We start from the raw sequence: 20,666 nt of genomic DNA, 5'->3' as shown, positions 1-20,666 counted from the left end.
GAACGTTTGTTGCACAATTTGGATGTTGTTCGTGCTCTAAAATTCTATTTAGATGCTACAAAGGATTTTAGACAAACATCTTCATTGTTTGTTGTTTATTCTGGTAAAAGGAGAGGTCAAAAAGCAACTTCTACCTCTCTCTCTTTTTGGATTAAAAGCATCATCAGATTGGCTTATGAGACTGCCGGACGGCAGCCTCCTGAAAGAATCACAGCTCATTCCACTAGGGCTGTGGCTTCCACATGGGCCTTCAAGAACGAGGCTTCTGTTGATCAGATATGTAAGGCAGCGACTTGGTCTTCACTGCACACTTTTACTAAATTTTACAAGTTTGATACTTTTGCTTCTTCTGAGGCTATTTTTGGGAGAAAGGTTTTGCAAGCCGTGGTGCCTTCCATCTAGGTGACCTGATTTGCTCCCTCCCTTCATCCGTGTCCTAAAGCTTTGGTATTGGTTCCCACAAGTAAGGATGGCGCCGTGGACCGGACACACCTATGTTGGAGAAAACAGAATTTATGTTTACCTGATAAATTACTTTCTCCAACGGTGTGTCCGGTCCACGGCCCGCCCTGGTTTTTTAATCAGGTCTGATAATTTATTTTCTTTAACTACAGTCACCACGGTATCATATGGTTTCTCCTATGCAAATATTCCTCCTTTACGTCGGTCGAATGACTGGGGAAGGCGGAGCCTAGGAGGGATCATGTGACCAGCTTTGCTGGGCTCTTTGCCATTTCCTGTTGGGGAAGAGAATATCCCACAAGTAAGGATGACGCCGTGGACCGGACACACCGTTGGAGAAAGTAATTTATCAGGTAAACATAAATTCTGTTTTTTGTGAGCACAAAAAGACTCTTTGTAGATGTTGCTAAATCACACCTCTTCAAATTCTATCTAAGATGGTCCTCGGCCTTTCAAGTTATCATAGAAATATTTTGCATTTAAAGGGCTAGTCTACTTGAATATTGTTATTGTTTAAAAAGATAGATAATCCCTTTATTACCCATTCCCCAGTTTTGCATAACCAACATGGTTATATTAATATACTTTTTACCTCTGTGATTACCTTGTATCTAAGCCTCTGCAGACTGCCCCCTTTTTTAATTTGTTTTAACAGACTTGCATTCTAGCCAATCAGTGCTGACTCATAATGAACTCTACAGGAGTAAGCACAATGTTATATATATATATATATATATATATATATATATATATATGGCACACATGAACTATTGCTGTCTAGCTGTGAAAAACTGTCAAAAGCACGGATATAAGAGGTGGCATAAAAGGGCTTAGAAATTAGCATATAAGCCTACCTAGGTTTAGCTTTCAACAAAGAATACCAAGAGAACTAAGCACATTTGATGATAAAAGTAAATTGGAAAGTTGTTTAAAATCGCATGCCCTATCTGAATTATTAAAGTTGACTTCTTTTTTTTTTTTTTTTTTTTTTTTTTTAAATTATTTTTTATTGAATTTCGGCATATAATACAACATGATCAATTCGTCAGGATAAATCTTTGTAGATACATTCATATCACAGCATATATTTAAATCATACATAACATGGTTTACTCCCTCACCGGGATTAAGTATCTACCCAAGAGACGAACAAAAAAAGAAAAAACCACTTATTCTAAACCTCACTTTTTTACAAACTAACAGTACTGCTTCCGCAAAGAAGGTAAGTGGGAGGAACACAACAAGAGAAAAAAACAATGCTAGTTTATATACATTTAGATTTTTACTTCGTTGGAAATCCAAATGCCTCACCACCATAAAACGACCCAGGGGCTCATAACACTGAAACATTGAAGCATAGAGGGAAGGGGGGGAAGGGCGAAAGCATGACAGTGAAAAGAAAGAGAGAAAGAGAAAAAAAAAAAAAAAAAATGAAAAGAGGAGAACCGCTACCCTTATGTACCACTGGCCCTTTCTGATAACCACGACCTAGGCAGTACCCCAGCTACAATTAGGTTTAAAAATGGCGTGGCATTCTGGAAAGGCTTTAGGAAGTACCCCTGCTGCTCTGATGTCCAGGAACTAATCAGACTTCCCCATTTTTTAAAGTAATTCTTAAACTGCTTTTCTGAGTCTACCCTGAGATTCTGCCTTTCTACGAGCATCTGCGCTTTAATGGTGTTGGTGACCTCCCTCATACAGGGAGTTTCTCGTTGTCTCCATTTTTTAAAGAGCAAACTACGGGCTACCAGTATAACTAAATTAACCAGTTGTCTGTCCCCCGTGATAGCCAACTTCTTAAGGAAAAATATATGTTCTGCCTGCAGCTCGATTTTGCTCTGAAGATGACGGTTCAGCCAATACTGGGCCTTGGCCCAGTATTGCCTGACTTTTGGGCAGCTCCAGATACAGTGTAGGAGGTCTGCCCCTACGTGAGTGCACTTGAAACAGCTCCCTGCCTTTGGCTCCCCCCATCTGGCCATTCTGGCTGGAGTCAAATAGAAATTATTTATAATTTTACATTGAGATTCTCTCCAGCTAATACATGAAGTCGCCTCGGCTGTAAGTTCAATACTTTTTAATATGTCCTCTCCTTGTAACCATTCAAAATATTTATTAAATTTTCCCTTAATCAGGTCAATATGCTCCAGCCCCTTATTTGTCAGAATTTTTAGGTACCACCAGGAAATTGACCGTTTCCCCGCTTGATATAATTTTAAGCCCGGCATTATTTGGGCCAATCCCCATTCAGTTACCACTTCTCTGTTTGCTCTTTCGATATAATGGCGTACCTGCAGATATGCATAGAAATTATTGGTTGGAAGGTGATATTGTTCTATAAGACTCTGAAAAGTACGGGTTTGACCATCCCTTTCATCTTTTAGTTGCGAAAAATAGGTTAAACCTTTCTCCCTCCAATCAAAAAATACTTTGTGGTTAAAACCTGCTGGGAAATCCACACACCCGATAATCGGTAGGTATGGGGACACGCGAAATTCCTGTCCCACCAAAGAGCAGTATAACTGCCATCCTTTAATGATATTAGCAAATGTTAACATACTATCTACATTCTGGGGCAGCTTCCTGTATGGACAATGTAGCATAGCAAGGGGACTGAAGGGTCTAATCAGCTCCGCGTCTAGCTTATAATATGTTACGTAGTCTGAGTTAGTAAGCCAGTCTAATCCAAATTTAGCTAATGCTATTAAATTATAATATTTAATATTTGGAATAGCGAATCCCGCATATGTTTTAGAATTACTCATTTTATCTATAGAGATTCTTGGTGTTTTCTTCCCCCAAATAAAGAAAGAGCAAGCTTTATTATATTTAACTATGTCTTTCCTTGTCACAAGAAGAGGTAAGTTTTGCAACAGAAATAAAATTTTAGGAAATATGATGGTCTTAATGATCATACATCTGGCCGAGATTGACAGGAAAAGTATATTCCATTTATTTAAATTAGCTTGAATTTTATCAAAGAATTCCTTGAAGTTTAATTGATACCAATCCCTGGGGTTTCTAGAGATCTTAATCCCTAGATAATTGATAGCTTTTACTTCCTTAAAAATATAATTGTGACTTTGCCTTGTTTTGTTGACCCATAGTAGCTCTGATTTTTTGGGATTAATTTTATAGCCAGAGAATGTGCTATACTCTGTAATAATTTCCAAAACACATGGGATGGAATTTACCGTGTCTTGTAAGAAAAGTAATATGTCGTCGGCGTATAGTGAGATGAGTAAAGTCTCCCTACCAATCTTAACTGGTTGTATTGTCTGACGTAGATATACTGCCAAAGTTTCTAGGGCGAGGTCAAATAGGAGCAGGGATAGTGGGCAACCCTGACGGGTTCCTTTTTGTAAAGTAATATATTGCGTTAATTCCCCATTCACTAAAAGCTGTGACCTGGGTTTCCTATAGACCATTCTCACCATATCGACCAAATGACCCGAGAAACCAAAGTTTTCAAGGGAGGTTATAAGGTGATTCCATTCAATGGAATCAAAAGCTTTTTCAGCATCTATGGTAATTAAGGCAAAATCTTTTCCCTTATTATTATGCCCTTCCCTTCGGCTCTGTTGGCCGGTATGGCGAAAATGGTCCACAGCTGTCAATACTCTTCTCATGTTTCGAACCGAGTTCCTGTTTGGAATAAAGCCAGTCTGGTCTGTATGTATCAATTTGCTTATGACTCTCTTTAATCTATCTGCAATAATTGACATCAAGATTTTATAGTCCTGATTTAACAGGGAGATTGGGCGATATGCCGCTAGATCCTCTGGCTTTTTGCCTTTCTTATATATCAAAGTGACAATTGAGTCGGAGAAGTAAGGAGACTTTAAGGCCTGGGATAAGAAATAATCATTTGATGCCAATTGTGGCTGATAAAGTTTTATAAAATTTGATCGGAAGACCGTCAGGGCCTGCTGCTTTTCCAGATTTGCACTTTAGTATTACCCTGGCAATTTCTGACTCTGTTATAGCCGCATTAATTTGTTCTAGATCACCTGCTGATATATTAGGTAGTCTGATTTTTTCCCAAAATTTTGCCTTAGCTTTTTCATCAATTCCACTGCTGGTATATATGTTATGAAAGTACTTATAGAATGCCTCCCTGATCTCTGTCGCTTGAGTGATTACCTTGTTACCAATTTTTATTGTTGCTATGATATTTTTCTTTTGTCTGAACTTTATTAATTTAACCAGATGTTTGGCTGCAACCCCCTGATATCCTTGAAACTTAGCCCTTGCTTTGAGATCTTCCCCTGCCCATTTCTCCCTAAGAAAATCTTCCCTTACATTTTTAGCAGAGGTGTATCCACTCCATGTAACTGAATTTGGAGAGTGGAGGTATCTATTGTATGCGTTCCTAAGCTGATTGGCCACTTGTAGCTCTCTAGCTTTCAATTTACGTGTTAGCTTGACCATATATCCCTTGATTTCTCCACGCATGACGGCTTTCCCTGCTACCCAAAAGGTTTCTGTTTTATTATTATAACCTTTATTCAGGTCACAATATTCTAACCACTTTCTGTTTAACCAATTAGAAAACTGTATATTTTGACTCATATAAGCCGGAAAATGGAACGAATTCCCAGGACTTCCAATCCGCTTGTCTGGCCAGACCCGCAAACTTATAATAGCGTGGTCAGATAACAATATGTCTGCTATATGAGTTTCAATTTGACGCTTAACTATTTGCTGACTTATTAGGAACAGATCAATACGGGAAAAGCTTTTATGAGCCTTAGATTCACATGAATATATCCGGGCATCCGGGTGTTGTTGACGCCAAATATCATTTAATTTTAGCGTCTTGATATAATTCCTAAAAAATTTCGCTTCTCTATTATTTATCTGAGAGCCTCTAACTCTGGACCTATCCATCTCTGGGTATAGCGTGAGATTCATATCTCCGGCTATAATCAGGTTCTGTTCCAAGTGTGGAATGAGTTTCTGCTGGATTTTTTGCCAGAAGCTTTTCTCAAGTTTATTTGGAGCATAAATATTGCAAAAAGTCCAACAGATGCCCTCTATCTGCATCTGGAGGACTATATATCTACCCAGCTGATCACACTCTTGATTAAGGATTTTATAGTTAACCTTTTTATTTATGATGATGGCCACACCTCGCTTACGCCTATTACAAGGAGTGGCTACAATTTCTGCCACCCAATTAACTTTCAGTTTTGCTATTTCATGATCCTTTAAGTGTAATTCCTGCATAAAAATAATGTCTGCCTTCTCACTTTTTAATAACCTCAAGACATTTTTCCTCTTAATGGGGGAGGTTATGCCCCCCACATTCCACGACACTAATTTTAAAGGGTCTGACATTTTAATCTAAGGAAAGAGGAGAAAAAAGAAAAAAATAAGAAAATAGAAAGGGAGAAAAGAAGGAGAAAAAAAAGAAAAAAAAAAAGAAAAAGGGGCAAAATAAGACCCCCACAAGAGACCGCCCATTTCCCCCTCCTTCCTATAACCCTCTATTGTGCTGACTATCTTACCCTTTTGATATAATCTTCTAGTCTTCAATGCCCTCACAATATGTAAATTCCCTCTTGAAACTTTAAAATTTATGAGCATTCTCATTGCCTTTATTTAAAAATTATGAACATTCTCATTGCCTTTAATGACCTAATAGCCTGCTAATGCGCGTTTGGACTTCTATGTTATTCTCCTGGCAAAAATCTTGTGCTTCTTTTACTGAGTTTAACACTACTCTCCCTTCCATGGTTAAAACTGTTATTTTAGCAGGGTAGATCAGAGCAGCTTTGAGCCCAGCTCTGATCAACCCTGAGCAGAATGGAGCCATGGCTTTCCTTCTGGAGGCAGTCTCGAACGAAAAGTCCTGAAATAGCAGGATTTTCTTTCCTTCGATTGTTAATGTCTGTAGTTTCCTAAAATGTTGCATTATGTTGGTCTTGTCCTGAAAATTCAGGTATCTGATTAAAACCATCCTGGGACGTGTATTTCCATCTATATTGGTCCTGATATTTCCTACCCTGTGTGCGCGTTCTACCTGGAGTGAGTCTCTATCTGTCTGAATCCCTAATAACCTGGGAAGTGTATTTGCCGCGAATTTTAAAAGGTCCTGAAACTCCCTACTTTCTGGAAGACCCACTACCCTAACATTGTTTCGGCTGGATCTATCCTCCAGATCTTCCACCTTTAACAAAAGTGCCTTAATGTTATCCGTATTTTCCTTCATATTTATGTCTTGAATGTTAAGCTTATCTTCTGCTTCTGAGACCCTGGACTCTATTTCTGCCATTCTGACTGAAAACTGCCTGATCTCCTGCGATAAGTCTGCAATATCCTTTTTCACCAGTTCAAACTGTGGAAGTAAAAGATCCGCTAATTGATTTATAGTCATTTGTGTGTCCTGATTTACCAGAGGACTTTCCGGGTTAACCTCGCTACCTACTTCTGGTCCTAATCTCTGCTTCCTGTCCTTCCTTGGGGGCATGGCCGGGGACTTATTTTTAGTGCTTGCCATGTATTTATCCATCGAGACTATTAGCACCTCTCTCTGGAAATGGCTGTAATATGTACACTCCTGAGTGGGGCAAAGATATTCTAACTCTTTTTGTGTACTCTCCCCTTCTCTTCCCTCCCTTCTGATGTGATTTTGTGTGGTCTATTTTAATTCATTTGCAATCGGTTTCAGAAACCCAAGACCCTTCACCATCAACTCGCTGGCTACCACTCCACTAGTTGACGAAGAAATAAATTATATCGGAAAACAGGGGTTTTTACATACTTTCATACCAACAGGCCAAGCTACAATGCCTTGCAACCGTTATATTTAACAATATAATTTTTAAGCCAATATTCTGCAGAGCCTAGACCCTGAAAATTTAAATTTTTATTTGGACACAGTTTCCACTAATTCAGCCTGCTGGGTGCCGGGGCTACTACTGGCCAGTACCTGACGGGGGGGATATACTTTATACTAATCTTACCTATTGGTGCCTAAAGTGTTATTGCAACATTGGTTGCCAGTGTAATCTACTTTACTAATGTGATTTGTCCCCTTATTCCCCCTTCTCCCTTCTCCCCCTCTATCCCCCGCTTGCTCTTTTCCTTTTTCCAACAAAAAATACCAGAACTCCCACTGTGAAATCTAAGTGAGGCTTCAAATGCCTGTGTAATTTATTATGTGAAGTATAAAAAATGCCTAAATAAGCTGACCGTATCAAACTGTCTCGCTATGTCTCCTCCCTCCCTATGACTGTGTAAACTGTTCACGTTCCCCTGCAGCTTATAACCAAAATAGTAAGGACAATACTCTGCCCCAGTACTCTCAGCACTATCTATCTTTCTTTCTCTGTATGAGTGGTAATTTCGGCCTAAAGAGTGATTATTATAGACCTTGGTGCCCTGTACCCTGACTGTGCTGACCAGATCCCTGAACCCTCAGTATCTTTTTCCTTTAACACTGGATTTACTTTAGTTTATACAGTACAACAATATAATTCCTCTGTCCCAGTAGACCAGCACTATCTATCTTTCTTTCGCTGTATGAGTGGTAATTTCGGCCTAGAGAGTAATTATTATAGACCTTGGTGCCCTGTTCCCTGACTGTGTTGACCAAATCCCTGAACCCTCGGTATCTTTTTCCTTTAACACTGGATTTACTTTAGCTTATACAGTACAACAATGTAATTCTATTGATAGCCATCAAAACAGTAACCATAGGGTTCTAACACCCTGGACAAATTTTATCACCACCTAGAAAATGTCTCAAGATACTGTAAATAGAGACTTTCCTTGCCAGCTTACATAAAAGTTAATGGCAATAAGCGGCGCAATAAATGTGTCCGTTAGCAATTGCCACAATGTTAGCTTTGACTATTTTCTGCTCTCTTAATCCATATATATGGTTGGGAGACTTTATTCTTAGTCCTCCTTTTATCTCCAGATCTTGGGCTTTCCGTATCTTTGCTTTTTTGACTATATATCAGTCCAACTGCAAATTCTACCCGAACAGATCCACTGATCTGTTCTAGCCTTAACGTTCCTTGCAAACACGTGTAAACATGAAAAGACAGAATGCGGCAGGAACCAGACACAACATAAAGTTTCCAACTTTACAGCCTCTTCTCACACAACATAGGGCTCTCTTTCAGATATTATACGATTATTATACGTAACCTTTCCGCTTTTAGGGAGTCTGTTGACTTATGGCTCGTATATTAGATAGATTCTCATAGTCCAACATATTTCAAGAGGCTTTACTATTGTGATACTCTCCCCTGCCCTCCGTGACAGGCTTAGCTTTAAATGAGGAGGTTTTTCTGAGTCACCACACACTCTCCCGCTATCACAGCGCCCCCTTTAAAGTCTGTACCTCAGGTCGGGATCTATATGCTTCCCCAGACTCTCACTCTGGCTCTTTTACTAGGTTGACAACACAGACACATCAATGACCCCTTTTGCACAAACCCTCCGGACTCTGACCACCAAAAAAGAAAGGTAGAAGTGATACTTGCGCTCCTGTGATACTCTTTATGCGGCGTTCCAGGCCACAGCTCCACAGCTCCTTCGCTGCTTCTCCGTCTGTCCGGCTGCAGTCGGGACACCTCCCATCTGCACCCGGTGCTTGAAACAGCTGATGTTTCCGGCTGGTTTTTGGAGATAGCTGCAAGCTTTACCCAGGCAGGGCAAAAGTCCCGCACGCCGTGGCGTACGACTTGGTCAGAGTCGGGAGTCTGGGTCCGTCTTCAGAGCGCTGTGATGCGTGCCTCCAGCCGGGACCAACCGGCATAAACTCGGGTGTAGTTAGGCTTCCGCTCCTGGTGTAAATTTGTCTCCCCAGGCAGGGCTCTCACCCCCAGCAATAGGAGTAAGTTTGGCGGGGTATGGTAGTGAGTTGGCTCCCTCTCACAGAGCTCGAGCGTGCACGTCCTCCTCACGCTCCTCCCACCGGAAGCCTGATGACTAAAGTTGACTTCTGACTCGACTGTCCTTTTAAGCAGATTTTTCATTGAAATAATTTTGTGTAAAACCTTGTAACTTGGATTGAGCAAAGTGAATCAATTAGACGAGTGTCTTTTCAGCTTTGAAGCTGTAATTGCATGTGTCGTTTAGCTGAAAAGGGTAAAAAAAAAGAATGCTGACTCATGCATGTTCCTGTTGCCAGTACCCTATCTTACATATGTGTTTATTGGTGGGTATGCAATGTACACTAGCTTGCTTGTCAATTTGCATACTTATGCTCTCTGGTGGTCACCTGCGGGTCTTATATAGGTGATAGCAGCAGCATTTCTTAACCCCTTAAGGACCAGCGACGTACCCTGTATGTCGCTGGCCTTTTTTTGGGACTTGATTGTTTTATAGTGCGGTCTTGCCACCAGCGTTGAGACTGCTCTATTCCACAAAGCCTGCTGGAGGGAGGGAATTAATAGCGTGTTCTTGCTAGACTTGTGCTATTATGTCCTGAAAAAAACCTTAACGACCAGTGACATACAGGGTACATTGTGGTCATTAAGGGGCTATTACACTTTACATTTCACTGTGGGTTGCTTGGAACTTTCCCGGCGTATTGAATTTTATCACCCTTTAAATACTGTTTACTTTTTACATATAGTAACATTAATAGGCACTAAACTAGGGATATAATTATAAAACAATAATATTTACCTGTTCTTTATTTATGTTATCATTGGAAGTACAGTTTTAATGCTACTTTATGCAATAATACGTCTGGTATTGGTCTTGGTAGTAAGAATAATTTCCGTCTCAGCTCTAGATTTTTGCTACTCACATAGGGAAAGAAAGTTGTTTTTTTTAGGAAGTAGTAAATTACCATGTTTTAATATTTGATAATGACACTAGATTTTATCGATGAAACTTAAATCTGTAATTTTAGGGTAATTGTGATAATTGCTTTTTTAATACCCAAGGCAAAAGAAATATATAGCAGCAAACAATTTGAGATTTTTTTTTCTAGTATGTAGAGTAGCATTTGTGGCTCGTATGCTATTGGAAAAAGCTTTTAATGTGAACTAAGAGGTTTAAAATCCCTGTAAACAATAATCACCACAAACACTGATGATCGGTTACTGATTGGTTTGCACTTAATTCTTTTGGCACCTTTTGTCTTTACCCCCAAAAGTGCCTCATCAACTGCAATCTCTCTCCATTAGGCCCTATTGTTAAATCATGAAACCAAGGGAGGAGGCTTATAAAAACAAAAATGACTTCAATAGAATGGCTGTAATCATATACTCAATGACTCAGGAGATCCATAACTAGATAATAAGAGCAAGTTACATCTGATGACTCCAGATGGCAGAGCATAAAATAAAGAGCAGCAATAACTGTAATCTCGAAAGACCTTGTTTAATAATCCTATTGATTCCCCATGTGGTTATTTACAGTGATTCTGCAGCCCCTGCTGAACCAGAACGTGATCTTGATGATATAAGTAATTTAACATCACTAGAAAGGACCCATGTACGGGGCACGTTAAAGTCTTCACATTTAAAAGACCTACAAATCTTTGATGCAATAGTTAATGCACTGTGTCTTGCAGATTCTGGCAGAACACATTTAACATAATTATCTTGATATCCTTATTAAATCATAATTTTATCTGTCCTAAAGTAAAGTAGAGGCACATAAAGCAGTGATTCTTTATAGTCTGTGAACTGGAAATTGGTAACATTTCAGAGATAAATATGTTAATGGTGTTATTAAAATATTCACTGTAACGGCACAAAAGCTTTCCTTCTTCATACTTCTGGAATAGGTTAATAGTGAGGTTTCTAATTCTTTTAACAGAAATAAAAAATGAAATACATAGTTGAGTTATCCTTTGTATTCATGACAACAGCAAAAAAGATGCAATAGAAAATTCTCTCACCCTTGACAAATGTAGGTCCCAGACTGAGCTTCAGAAAATAATATATAGAAATTGACAAATAATCCAATCTCAGTAAGTAAGTAAAGTTGAATAGAAAACCCTGGTCACATGAGCTACCAATGTATAACAGCAGCTACATTGAACTATGTGCAGCCAGAACGCTACACATCTGTCACATTGTAACTCCTTTTAATGATTAATCTGTTTGTTTTCATCATTTCTGTTTTTAAATGGATACAAATAAAGTGGGGGTTTATCTCAACTGCTGCTCGCTCCTACTTTTTGATTATCCTTTGTATTACCTTGTTAAAAATAAGAAAGCCACTGAGTTTAATACTTGCAGACCTCACCTCTGTACCTTAGGAGAAAAAATAGGTCAATTGTGTGACTGTAAAATCCACTTAATAAGCTTTTCAGTATTTTATTATTTTCATATAAATATTTTTCTTTCTTCTTTTAAAATCTAATTCATACAAATTTTTATAGAGAATTTTATAAAATGTTTAGGTATGTATAATTATGTGTATAACAACTTTGCAATATGCTTTTATTATTTATTGTGGCCCCTTTTCATATAATTTAGGATTTTCTAATTCTCAGAACTTGAAAAGCACGCTGCTGAATTCTCAAGGCTAATGGCGGTACATATTATCCCTATTTAGCTTTATACTAACTTTATATCAGTGACTTGCCTTTCTGTCTGCAGACTAAAGCCCACATTGGTTCATCCAGTTAAGGCAAATGGTGGGTGGAGTTTGGCTATTAAAAACAATTACGGTAAAAATAATTCTAATTTGTTTTGAAAATGTTTAGACTTGGCTGACATGGTATTCTATAGCAACACGACAGAAATGTCTTGTAATTACAAGGTATTTACTGTCTTTTTATCTTTTAAGGTTCTATTTATTTGTATTTGATTATGTTTTGCATCAGTACACACACACACACACACACACATATATACATACACACACATACACATATACATATAAACACACATACATACACACACATATACACACACACATATACACACACACACATATACACATACACATACTCACACATATATACATATACACACACACACATATACACATACACATACTCACACATATATACATATACACACACACACATACACAAACACATGCATACATACACATACACATACATCCACACACACACATACATACACACACACACATATATGCACACATACATACACACACACACACACACACATACATATATACACAAACATACATATACACATACACACATATACATACATGCACGCATACACACTCACACATACCCACATACATACACACATACATCACCATACACATACATGCATATACACACACACATACATTACCACACATACACACACTTACATACCTACACATACAAATACATTAACACACACACACATACATACACACACATACATACACATATACACACACATACATACACAAACTCATACACACATGCACACACAAACATACATACATGCACATACACACACATAATTATATTGAAAAGGCTCAGTCTAACGCAAACCTTACATAATCAAAGCAAAGATGTATTTTTCAACAATTATGTTAGCTGTTTAAATATTAAAAATATGTGTAAAGGTTTAATTTCTATAAAGTACTTTAGTTTCTTTAAAATAATGGGTGCCCTCATGTTTCAAGTAGTTTTTTATTTATTTCTGTGCAAACAAGACTGTGTGGAAACCCTGTTAGATATTCTTATGTACCACACAGTCTTGTTTAGACAATCTCTTTCATTGCCTGTTTAATACCTGTCCCTAACTGAGATCAACAGGAATGATAAATAAGGGGCAACATAAGTTAAAACATAGTGGTACCCATTACTTTATGGAATTTAGAAAACCCACAATTTTCTGAGTTAAATTACAAGAAAAGGGGATAAAATACATAATCAAAGTATATTGCAAAGCTTAAATACACATAATTAAAAATGTTATATTACAATCTCATACGGCTAGATTACGAGTTTTTGTCGGTAAGGCTTGCGGGGCTAACAAGCCTTTTTTTCCCACCACTCACTTAAGACAACGCTGGTATTACAGGTTTTTTTTAAACCTGGCGTTATCCGCAAAAAGGTGAGCGTAGAGCAGAATTTAGCTCCACATCTCACCTCAATACCAGCGTTGCTTAAGTCAGCGGTGAGCTGGCTAAAGGTGCTTGTGCACTATTCCCCATAGGAAACAATGGGGCTGAACTGGCTAAAAAAAAAAAACTAACACCTGCAAAAGAGCAGCGTCCAGCTCCTAACGCAGCACCTAACACCCTAACATGAACCCAGAGTCGAAACACCCCTAATATTACACTTATTAACCCCTAATCTGCCGTCCCCGCTATCGCTGACACCTACATTATATTATTAACCCCTAATCTGCCGCTCCGGGCACCGCCGCCACCTACATTATCCCTATGAACCCCTAATCTACTGCGCCCAACATCGCTGACACCTACATTATATTTATTAACCCCCTAATCTGCCCCCCCAACGTCGCCGCAACTATATTAAATTTATTAACCCCTTATCTTTTGACCCCAATGTCACCGCTACTATATTAAATTTATTAACCCCTAAACCTAAGTCTAACCCCCCGTAACTTAAATATAATTTAAATTAAACTAAATAAATTTAACATAAATAAATTAATCCTATTTAAAACTAAATACTTACCTATAAAATAAACCCTAAGCTAGCTACAATATAACTAATAGTTACATTGTAGCTAGCCTAGGATTTATATTTATTTTACAGGCAACTTTGTATTTATTTTAACTAGGTAGAATAGTTATTAAATTGTTATTAACTATTTAATAACTACCTAGCTAAAATAAGTACAAAATTACCTGTAAAATAAATCCTAACCTAAGTTACAATTACACCTAACACTACACTATAATTAAATTAATTCCCTAAACTACCTACAATTAATTACAATTAAACACTAAATTACAGGGAAAAAAAATTACAAGAATTTTAAACTAATTACACCTAATCTAATCCCCCTAATAAAATAAAAAAGCCCCCCAAAATAATAAAATTCCCTACCCTACACTAAATTACAAATAGCCCTTAAAAAGGGCCTTTTGCGGGGCATTGCCCCAAAGTAATCAGCTCTTTCACCTGTAAAAAAAAATACAATACCCCCCCAACATTAAAACTCACCACACATCCAACCCTACTCTAAAACCCACCCAATCCCCCCTTAAAAAAAAACTAACACTACCCCCCTGAAGATCTCCCTACCTTGAGCCGTCTTCACCCAGCCGGGCACAAGTGGACCTCCAAAGGGGCAGAAGTCTTCATCCGATCCGGGCAGAAGAGGTCCTCCAAGCCGCAGAAGTCTTCATCCAAGCGGCATCTTCTATCTTCATCCATCCGGAGTGGAGCGGGTCCATCTTCAATCCAGCCGACGCGGAGCCATCCTCTTCAAACGACGTCCTAACACTGAATGAAGGTTCCTTTAAATTACGTCATCCAAGATGGCGACCCTTGAATTCTGATTGGCTGATAGGATTCTATCAGTCAATCGGAATTAAGGTAAGAAAAATTCCAATCAGCCAATAGAATGCGAGCTCAATCCTATTGGTTGATTGGATCAGCCAATAGGATTTTTCCTACCTTAATTCTGATTGGCTGATAGAATCCTATCAGCCAATCTGAATTCAAGGACGCCATCTTGGATGACGTCATTTAAAGGAACCTGCATTCAGTGTTAGGACGTCGTTTGAAGAGGATGGCTCCGCGTCGGCTGGATTGAAGATGGACCCGCTCCGGATGAAGATAGAAGACTTTAGTTTATTTAATTTAATTGTAATTAATTGTAGGTAGTTTAGGTAATTTATTTAATGATAGTGTAGTGTTAGGTGTAATTGTAACTTAGGTTAGGATTTATTTTACAGGTAATTTTGTACTTATTTTAGCTAGGTAGTTATTAAATAGTTAATAACTATTTAATAACTATTGTACCTAGTTAAAATAAATACAAAGTTGCCTGTAAAATAAATATAAATCCTAAGATAGCTACAATGTAACTATTAGTTATATTGTAGCTAGCTTAGGGTTTATTTTATCGGTAAGTATTTAGTTTTAAATAGGATTAATTTATTTAATTATGTTAAATTTATTTTGTTTAATTTAAATTATATTTAAGTTAGGGGGGTTAGGGTTAGACTTAGGTTTAGGGGTTAATACCTTTAATATAGTAGCGGCGACGTTGGGGGTGGCAGATTAGCGGTTAATAAATGTAAGTAGGTGTCGGCGATGTTAGGGACGACAGATTAGGGGTTAATAAAATTTTACTAGTGTTTGCGAGGCGGGAGTGCGGCGGTTTAGGGGTTAATATATTAAGTGGCGGTGATGTCCGATCGGCAGATTAGTGGTTAATATATTTATTTTAGTGTTTGCGATGTGTGTGTGTGTGGGGGGGGGGGGGGCTCGGTTTAGGGGTTAATAGGTAGTTTATGGGTGTTAGTGTACTTTTAGCACTTTAGTTAAGAGTTTTATGTTCCGGCGTTAGCCCATAAAACTCTTAACTACTGACTTTTAAATGCTGTAGGAGTCTTGCCAGGAGAGGGTCTACCGCTCACTTCTTCCAAGACTTGTAATACCAGCGTTAGGCAAATCCCATTAAAAAGATAGGATACGCAATTGACGTAAGGGGTGCGGTAGCCTCGAGTCGCGGAAGAAAAGTGAGTGGTAGACCCTTTCCTGCCTGACTCGTAATACCAGCGGGTGTTAAAAAGCAGCGTTGGGACCTCTCAACGCTGCTTTTTAAGGCTAACGCCAAACTCGTAATCTAGGCGATAGTGTTTAATATCCCTCATAGTGTTTAATGCAGCCACCAATCAGCAAGCGCTATCTAGTGCTGAACCAAAAATAGGACGGCTCGTAAGCTTACATTCCAGCTTTTTTAAATAAAGATACCAAGAGAATGAAGAAAAATTGATAGTATGGGTAAATTAGAAAGTTGCTTAAAATTGCATGATCTATCTGAATCATGAAAGAAAAAAATTGGGTTTAGTATCCCTTTAAGGACTTAAAAGGATTTAATACATTTTTATCTTTTCAGTATAGCTGGTTCCTAATTGGTTACAAACAGCACCAAGTTTCTACTTATAGACACAGGCTACTCAGATACACCCGTAATTTAGCTTATTTAAAGGGAATCTAATTCCAATTTTTTTCCTTTCATGATTCGGATAGAGCATGCAATCTTTATTTGAAAAGCAAGAATCCAAGCTTAGGATCTGACCCATTTTTGGTTCAGAACACTGGTTAGCGCTTGCTTGATTGGTGGCTACATTTAGCCACCAATCAGCAAGCGCTACCCAGGTGCTGAACCAAATGTGGGCCGGCTCCTAAGCTTAGATTCCTGCTTTTCAAATAAATATAGCAAAGAAAAAATGTTAATTGGAGTAAATTAGAGAGTTTCTTAAAATTGCATGCTCTATCTGAATTATGAAAGAAAAAAAATGTGGTTTAGTATCCCTATAATCTCAGTGACATTATAACTAGCATGTAAATGCCTGCACTTAATAAAAAGGTTAATCCCTTCTCAATAGACCAGACCATGATGTTTACAGCTCCCTAGATGGTAAATATAACAATGGCATAAAACATTCAGCCAGAATTCAGATATGTATTGTGTCTGATTTCACTTAAAGGGACAGTCAACTCTAAAATTGTTATTGTTTAAAAAGATAGACAACACCTTTACTACCCATTCCCCAGCTTTGTGCAACCAACAATGTTTTATTAATATACTTTATAACATATAAACCTCTAAATGTCTGCCTGTTTCTAAGCCGCTACAGCCAGCCTCTTATCACATGCTTTTTTTATTTGCTTTTCATAACAGGACACTGCTTGTTTATGTGGGCCATATAGATAATATTGTGCTCATGCTCTTTGAGTTATTTAAGAGTCTGCACAAGCACTTATTGACTTATATGCAAGTCAATAGATAATAAATAAAAAGTCATGTGATCAGAGGGCTGTCAGAAGATGCTTAGATACAAGGTAATCACAGAGGTAAAAAGTGTATAAATATCACAGTGTTGGTTATGCAAAACTGGGGAATGGGTAATAAAGGGATTATCTATCTTTTAAAACAATAACAATTCTGGTGTAAACTGTCCCTTTAATCATTTTTCTATGTAATTATTTGAAATGTATGCCAAGGTATGGTTCTTTTTGGTAACATTTTTTTGACCTGTGTAAACAATAGAATGTTTTTTTATAGTGTTCTTTAGGTACAGTAAACTTAGAGATTGGAAGAATCAAAGCTGGGCCTTTCCATTCTGAAAGGAGGACATCACAAGGAAGCCAGGTGATTATAAATTTGTATTCATTGTTGAGCAAGAGCAATTAAAACTGTAATGTGGCTCATGATTATCTTCTCATTAAAATGATGCTTATTAACAGGTGATTTTAACATTTTTACTGACTGTATACAACCAACTGTCATATTGGGTTAATGAGATTTGCTCAGGTTACAGTGGAGCAGTTTGGTGGGAGGTGCTTAGCATACAGGTAAATGTTTTTCACTGTATTGCTGTAACTAGAATAACAGTCCTCTCTCTACTGTATAGAGATTATACTTCAGTTACCATTGCTGAAGTAAGACACTTATCATTCCCTTTAATGACGAAGATGAACTGCTGTTAGCTTAGTTTGCCCTACGTTCTAATTAATATTCCTTGCAATCTGACATTGTTTAAAATGAGATACACTTAGTTGAAAGATACAACTGAAAGTAAGTTTACACACAAACTAAATCATTGTTATGCAGGTAATATAAACAGAATCATTTAAAATATAACTTTTACTAGGTTATTATCAATAAAAAATAATGAAATGCAATTCTTTCACATTTGCATTAACGTTCAAAGACAAGTTAAAAACACATTGAGAGAGCCTGTAAAATGAAAGTAATAATAGCTTATTAGTTCAATATTCATATATCTATATGTTACAAGAATTAAATCATTGTGCATATATTGTCAGAGGTTGTTAGCAAGGTTCTATATATACTCCTTCAATCCGGGAGCTCAATTACATTTACCGCTGTCTAATATTGCAAAGAGACCATAGTGAATAGTCTGGTTATGATTGGAATAATCAGGCTAAGCTCAAGCAGGTTAAAAAGGGGAGTATAAGTACTCCCAGTGTGTCACCCCTGGCGCATGTTTCGCAACGCTTCTTTTCCAGTGTACTCAATGTAATTGAACTCCCGGATTGAAGGTTGTTTCTATGCTTGATACCTCCAGATAGGAGTATATATAGAACCTTGCTAACAACCTCTGACAATATATGCACAATGATTTAATGCTTGTAACATATAGATATATGAATATTGAACAGAGAAGCTATTATTACTTTCATTTTACAGGCTCTCTCAATGTGTTTTTAACTTGTCTTTGAATGTTAATGCAAATGTGAAAGGATTGCATTTCATTATTTTTTATTGATAATAACCTAGTAAAAGTTATATTTTAAATGATTCTCTTCATATTACCTGCATAACAATGATTTAGTTTGTGTGTAAACTTACTTTCAGTTGTATCTTTTGAGAAAGCCGAGAATCTCGGCGAAACAGGGGAGGTTGGGGGATAATGGGCTCCGTATTTGTTGTTTTAATTAGCAGGAATTAGCTCAAAATCTTTATGACACTTAATACTTATGTAACATAGTCTGCTTACTAGATGTCACATTAGTGACTATGTAATGAGCGATTCATTTTAGCAGCCTAATACAACGCTATGGAATAAACCTTTGAGAGGCTAATAGGGGAAACTTAATAACCGATAAAGCTGCACGCAGTGCAAAACGGGCAGATTAGAATGTTACTGACTCGCACCTTGGGTTCAATAGAGCTAGCAATTTATATTAGAATATAATTTGGCAACTGTGCCTACAGTAAGGCAGTAGCAATTTACATATTTGTAAGCATTCTTAGTATATTGCTAAGCAAGTCTACTAACAATAACTTTATTAATAATCAGGAACACTGGGTGTCTGTAATGGATATGGAGCTCTCTCTATAGTGAGCCGGATCTATCTGTGATTGTTGTCACAATTATTTAATAATATGTGACAGATGATACTTGTAGCAAATAATATATAACAATAAGAGTGTTACAACATACGGTATATATACATGCAGGATAATTTATTCATAATGTACTAGTTGAACAGAGCACAATTGAACTAAATACCTATTAGAACTAAACTGTGATTTAACTTATTATTTATTCAATGTCCTGGACAAGTTTCAGGAATTGTATTTATATATAAATATTTACAACCACAGTGATAGCCTACATAGACTAGTATTAAGAGAAACAAAACTCTAGGCTAACAAGTGAATATATCAATCCTGAAGGGGATTTGTTAAATCCGGTAATTACCATCCTAGATATTTATTACTGATAGTACAACTTAGAGTAACAATTTTAACTGTTATTGATTTGGAAATTGGGAATTCCGGATCCAATATTTATTTATGTAATATGCTATTTCAAACCTCCTAAATTTACTGTTAATTTGCAAATGTACATGGTATATCACAAATATACCATAATCACTTTCATTACTATATGTGTTGTATCAAACCAAAAATTCATGCATTTTCTCTTACGTAAAACCACCCAGTACTAAACCACAGTGCCTGATCTATTTGTTTTACTTGACCCTTGTGATTCATAAACAAAGATTAACCTTATGATTGTGGACCTATAAGTGCATTCTAAATCTTTATTATCAAGACCATCTGACTAACTTCAATCCGCAAGGATATTTCTCTGGGAATCTGGTTATTTAATTCCTACTTGCCACTCACCTTTTGAGCTAATACAATTCCTGTGTTTTTAATGTGTATTGTTCTACCATTATTTTAAAGTCTTAATAAAAGTTATATTTTAATTTTCTAGTATATCCGCCATTCGTAACCAAGTCTAATTCTATATTCAGGGAATCTGAGTGCTATTCATGTGTACATTTTCTGAAGACTCTGATCTTCTTTTGTTTTTCTAAGTGTTTCTTAGTATCTTATTACATTTTAACACACACCTCTGCTCCACCATAGCGAGCACCGGCTTATTACCATTTTTTTGATTTCCTTACTCCACTTTATAATTGTCTAAAATGAAACTGTAACCACAATTTAAAAAACTATTAGACAAGGGCTAAAATGTAATCTTGGTGTGTATCTAATTGTGTGTTTTTATCAACTTTATCACCGCGTATAATTGTCACAAATTTTGTAGCCATTGAA

The 20,666-nt window shown here is 37.2% G+C and overlaps 1 protein-coding gene across 1 annotated transcript in view; it reads left to right on the top strand.

The window, feature by feature from the left end:
- The window catches only part of MPDZ (multiple PDZ domain crumbs cell polarity complex component), a 754,223-nt gene that overhangs the window by 648,681 nt on the left and 84,876 nt on the right, over positions 1 to 20,666 (top strand). The window contains exon 44 of the mRNA XM_053699987.1: positions 17,634 to 17,720. Coding sequence (XP_053555962.1) covers positions 17,634 to 17,720 — 87 coding nt within the window. The remainder of the gene's footprint in view (positions 1 to 17,633; positions 17,721 to 20,666) is intronic.

The sequence above is a fragment of the Bombina bombina genome, chromosome 2, assembly GCF_027579735.1.
Source record: "Bombina bombina isolate aBomBom1 chromosome 2, aBomBom1.pri, whole genome shotgun sequence".
Lineage (NCBI taxonomy): Eukaryota > Metazoa > Chordata > Amphibia > Anura > Bombinatoridae > Bombina > Bombina bombina.
Note: the sequence above shows the minus strand (reverse complement) of the source record. Positions and strands in the feature narration are given on the sequence as shown.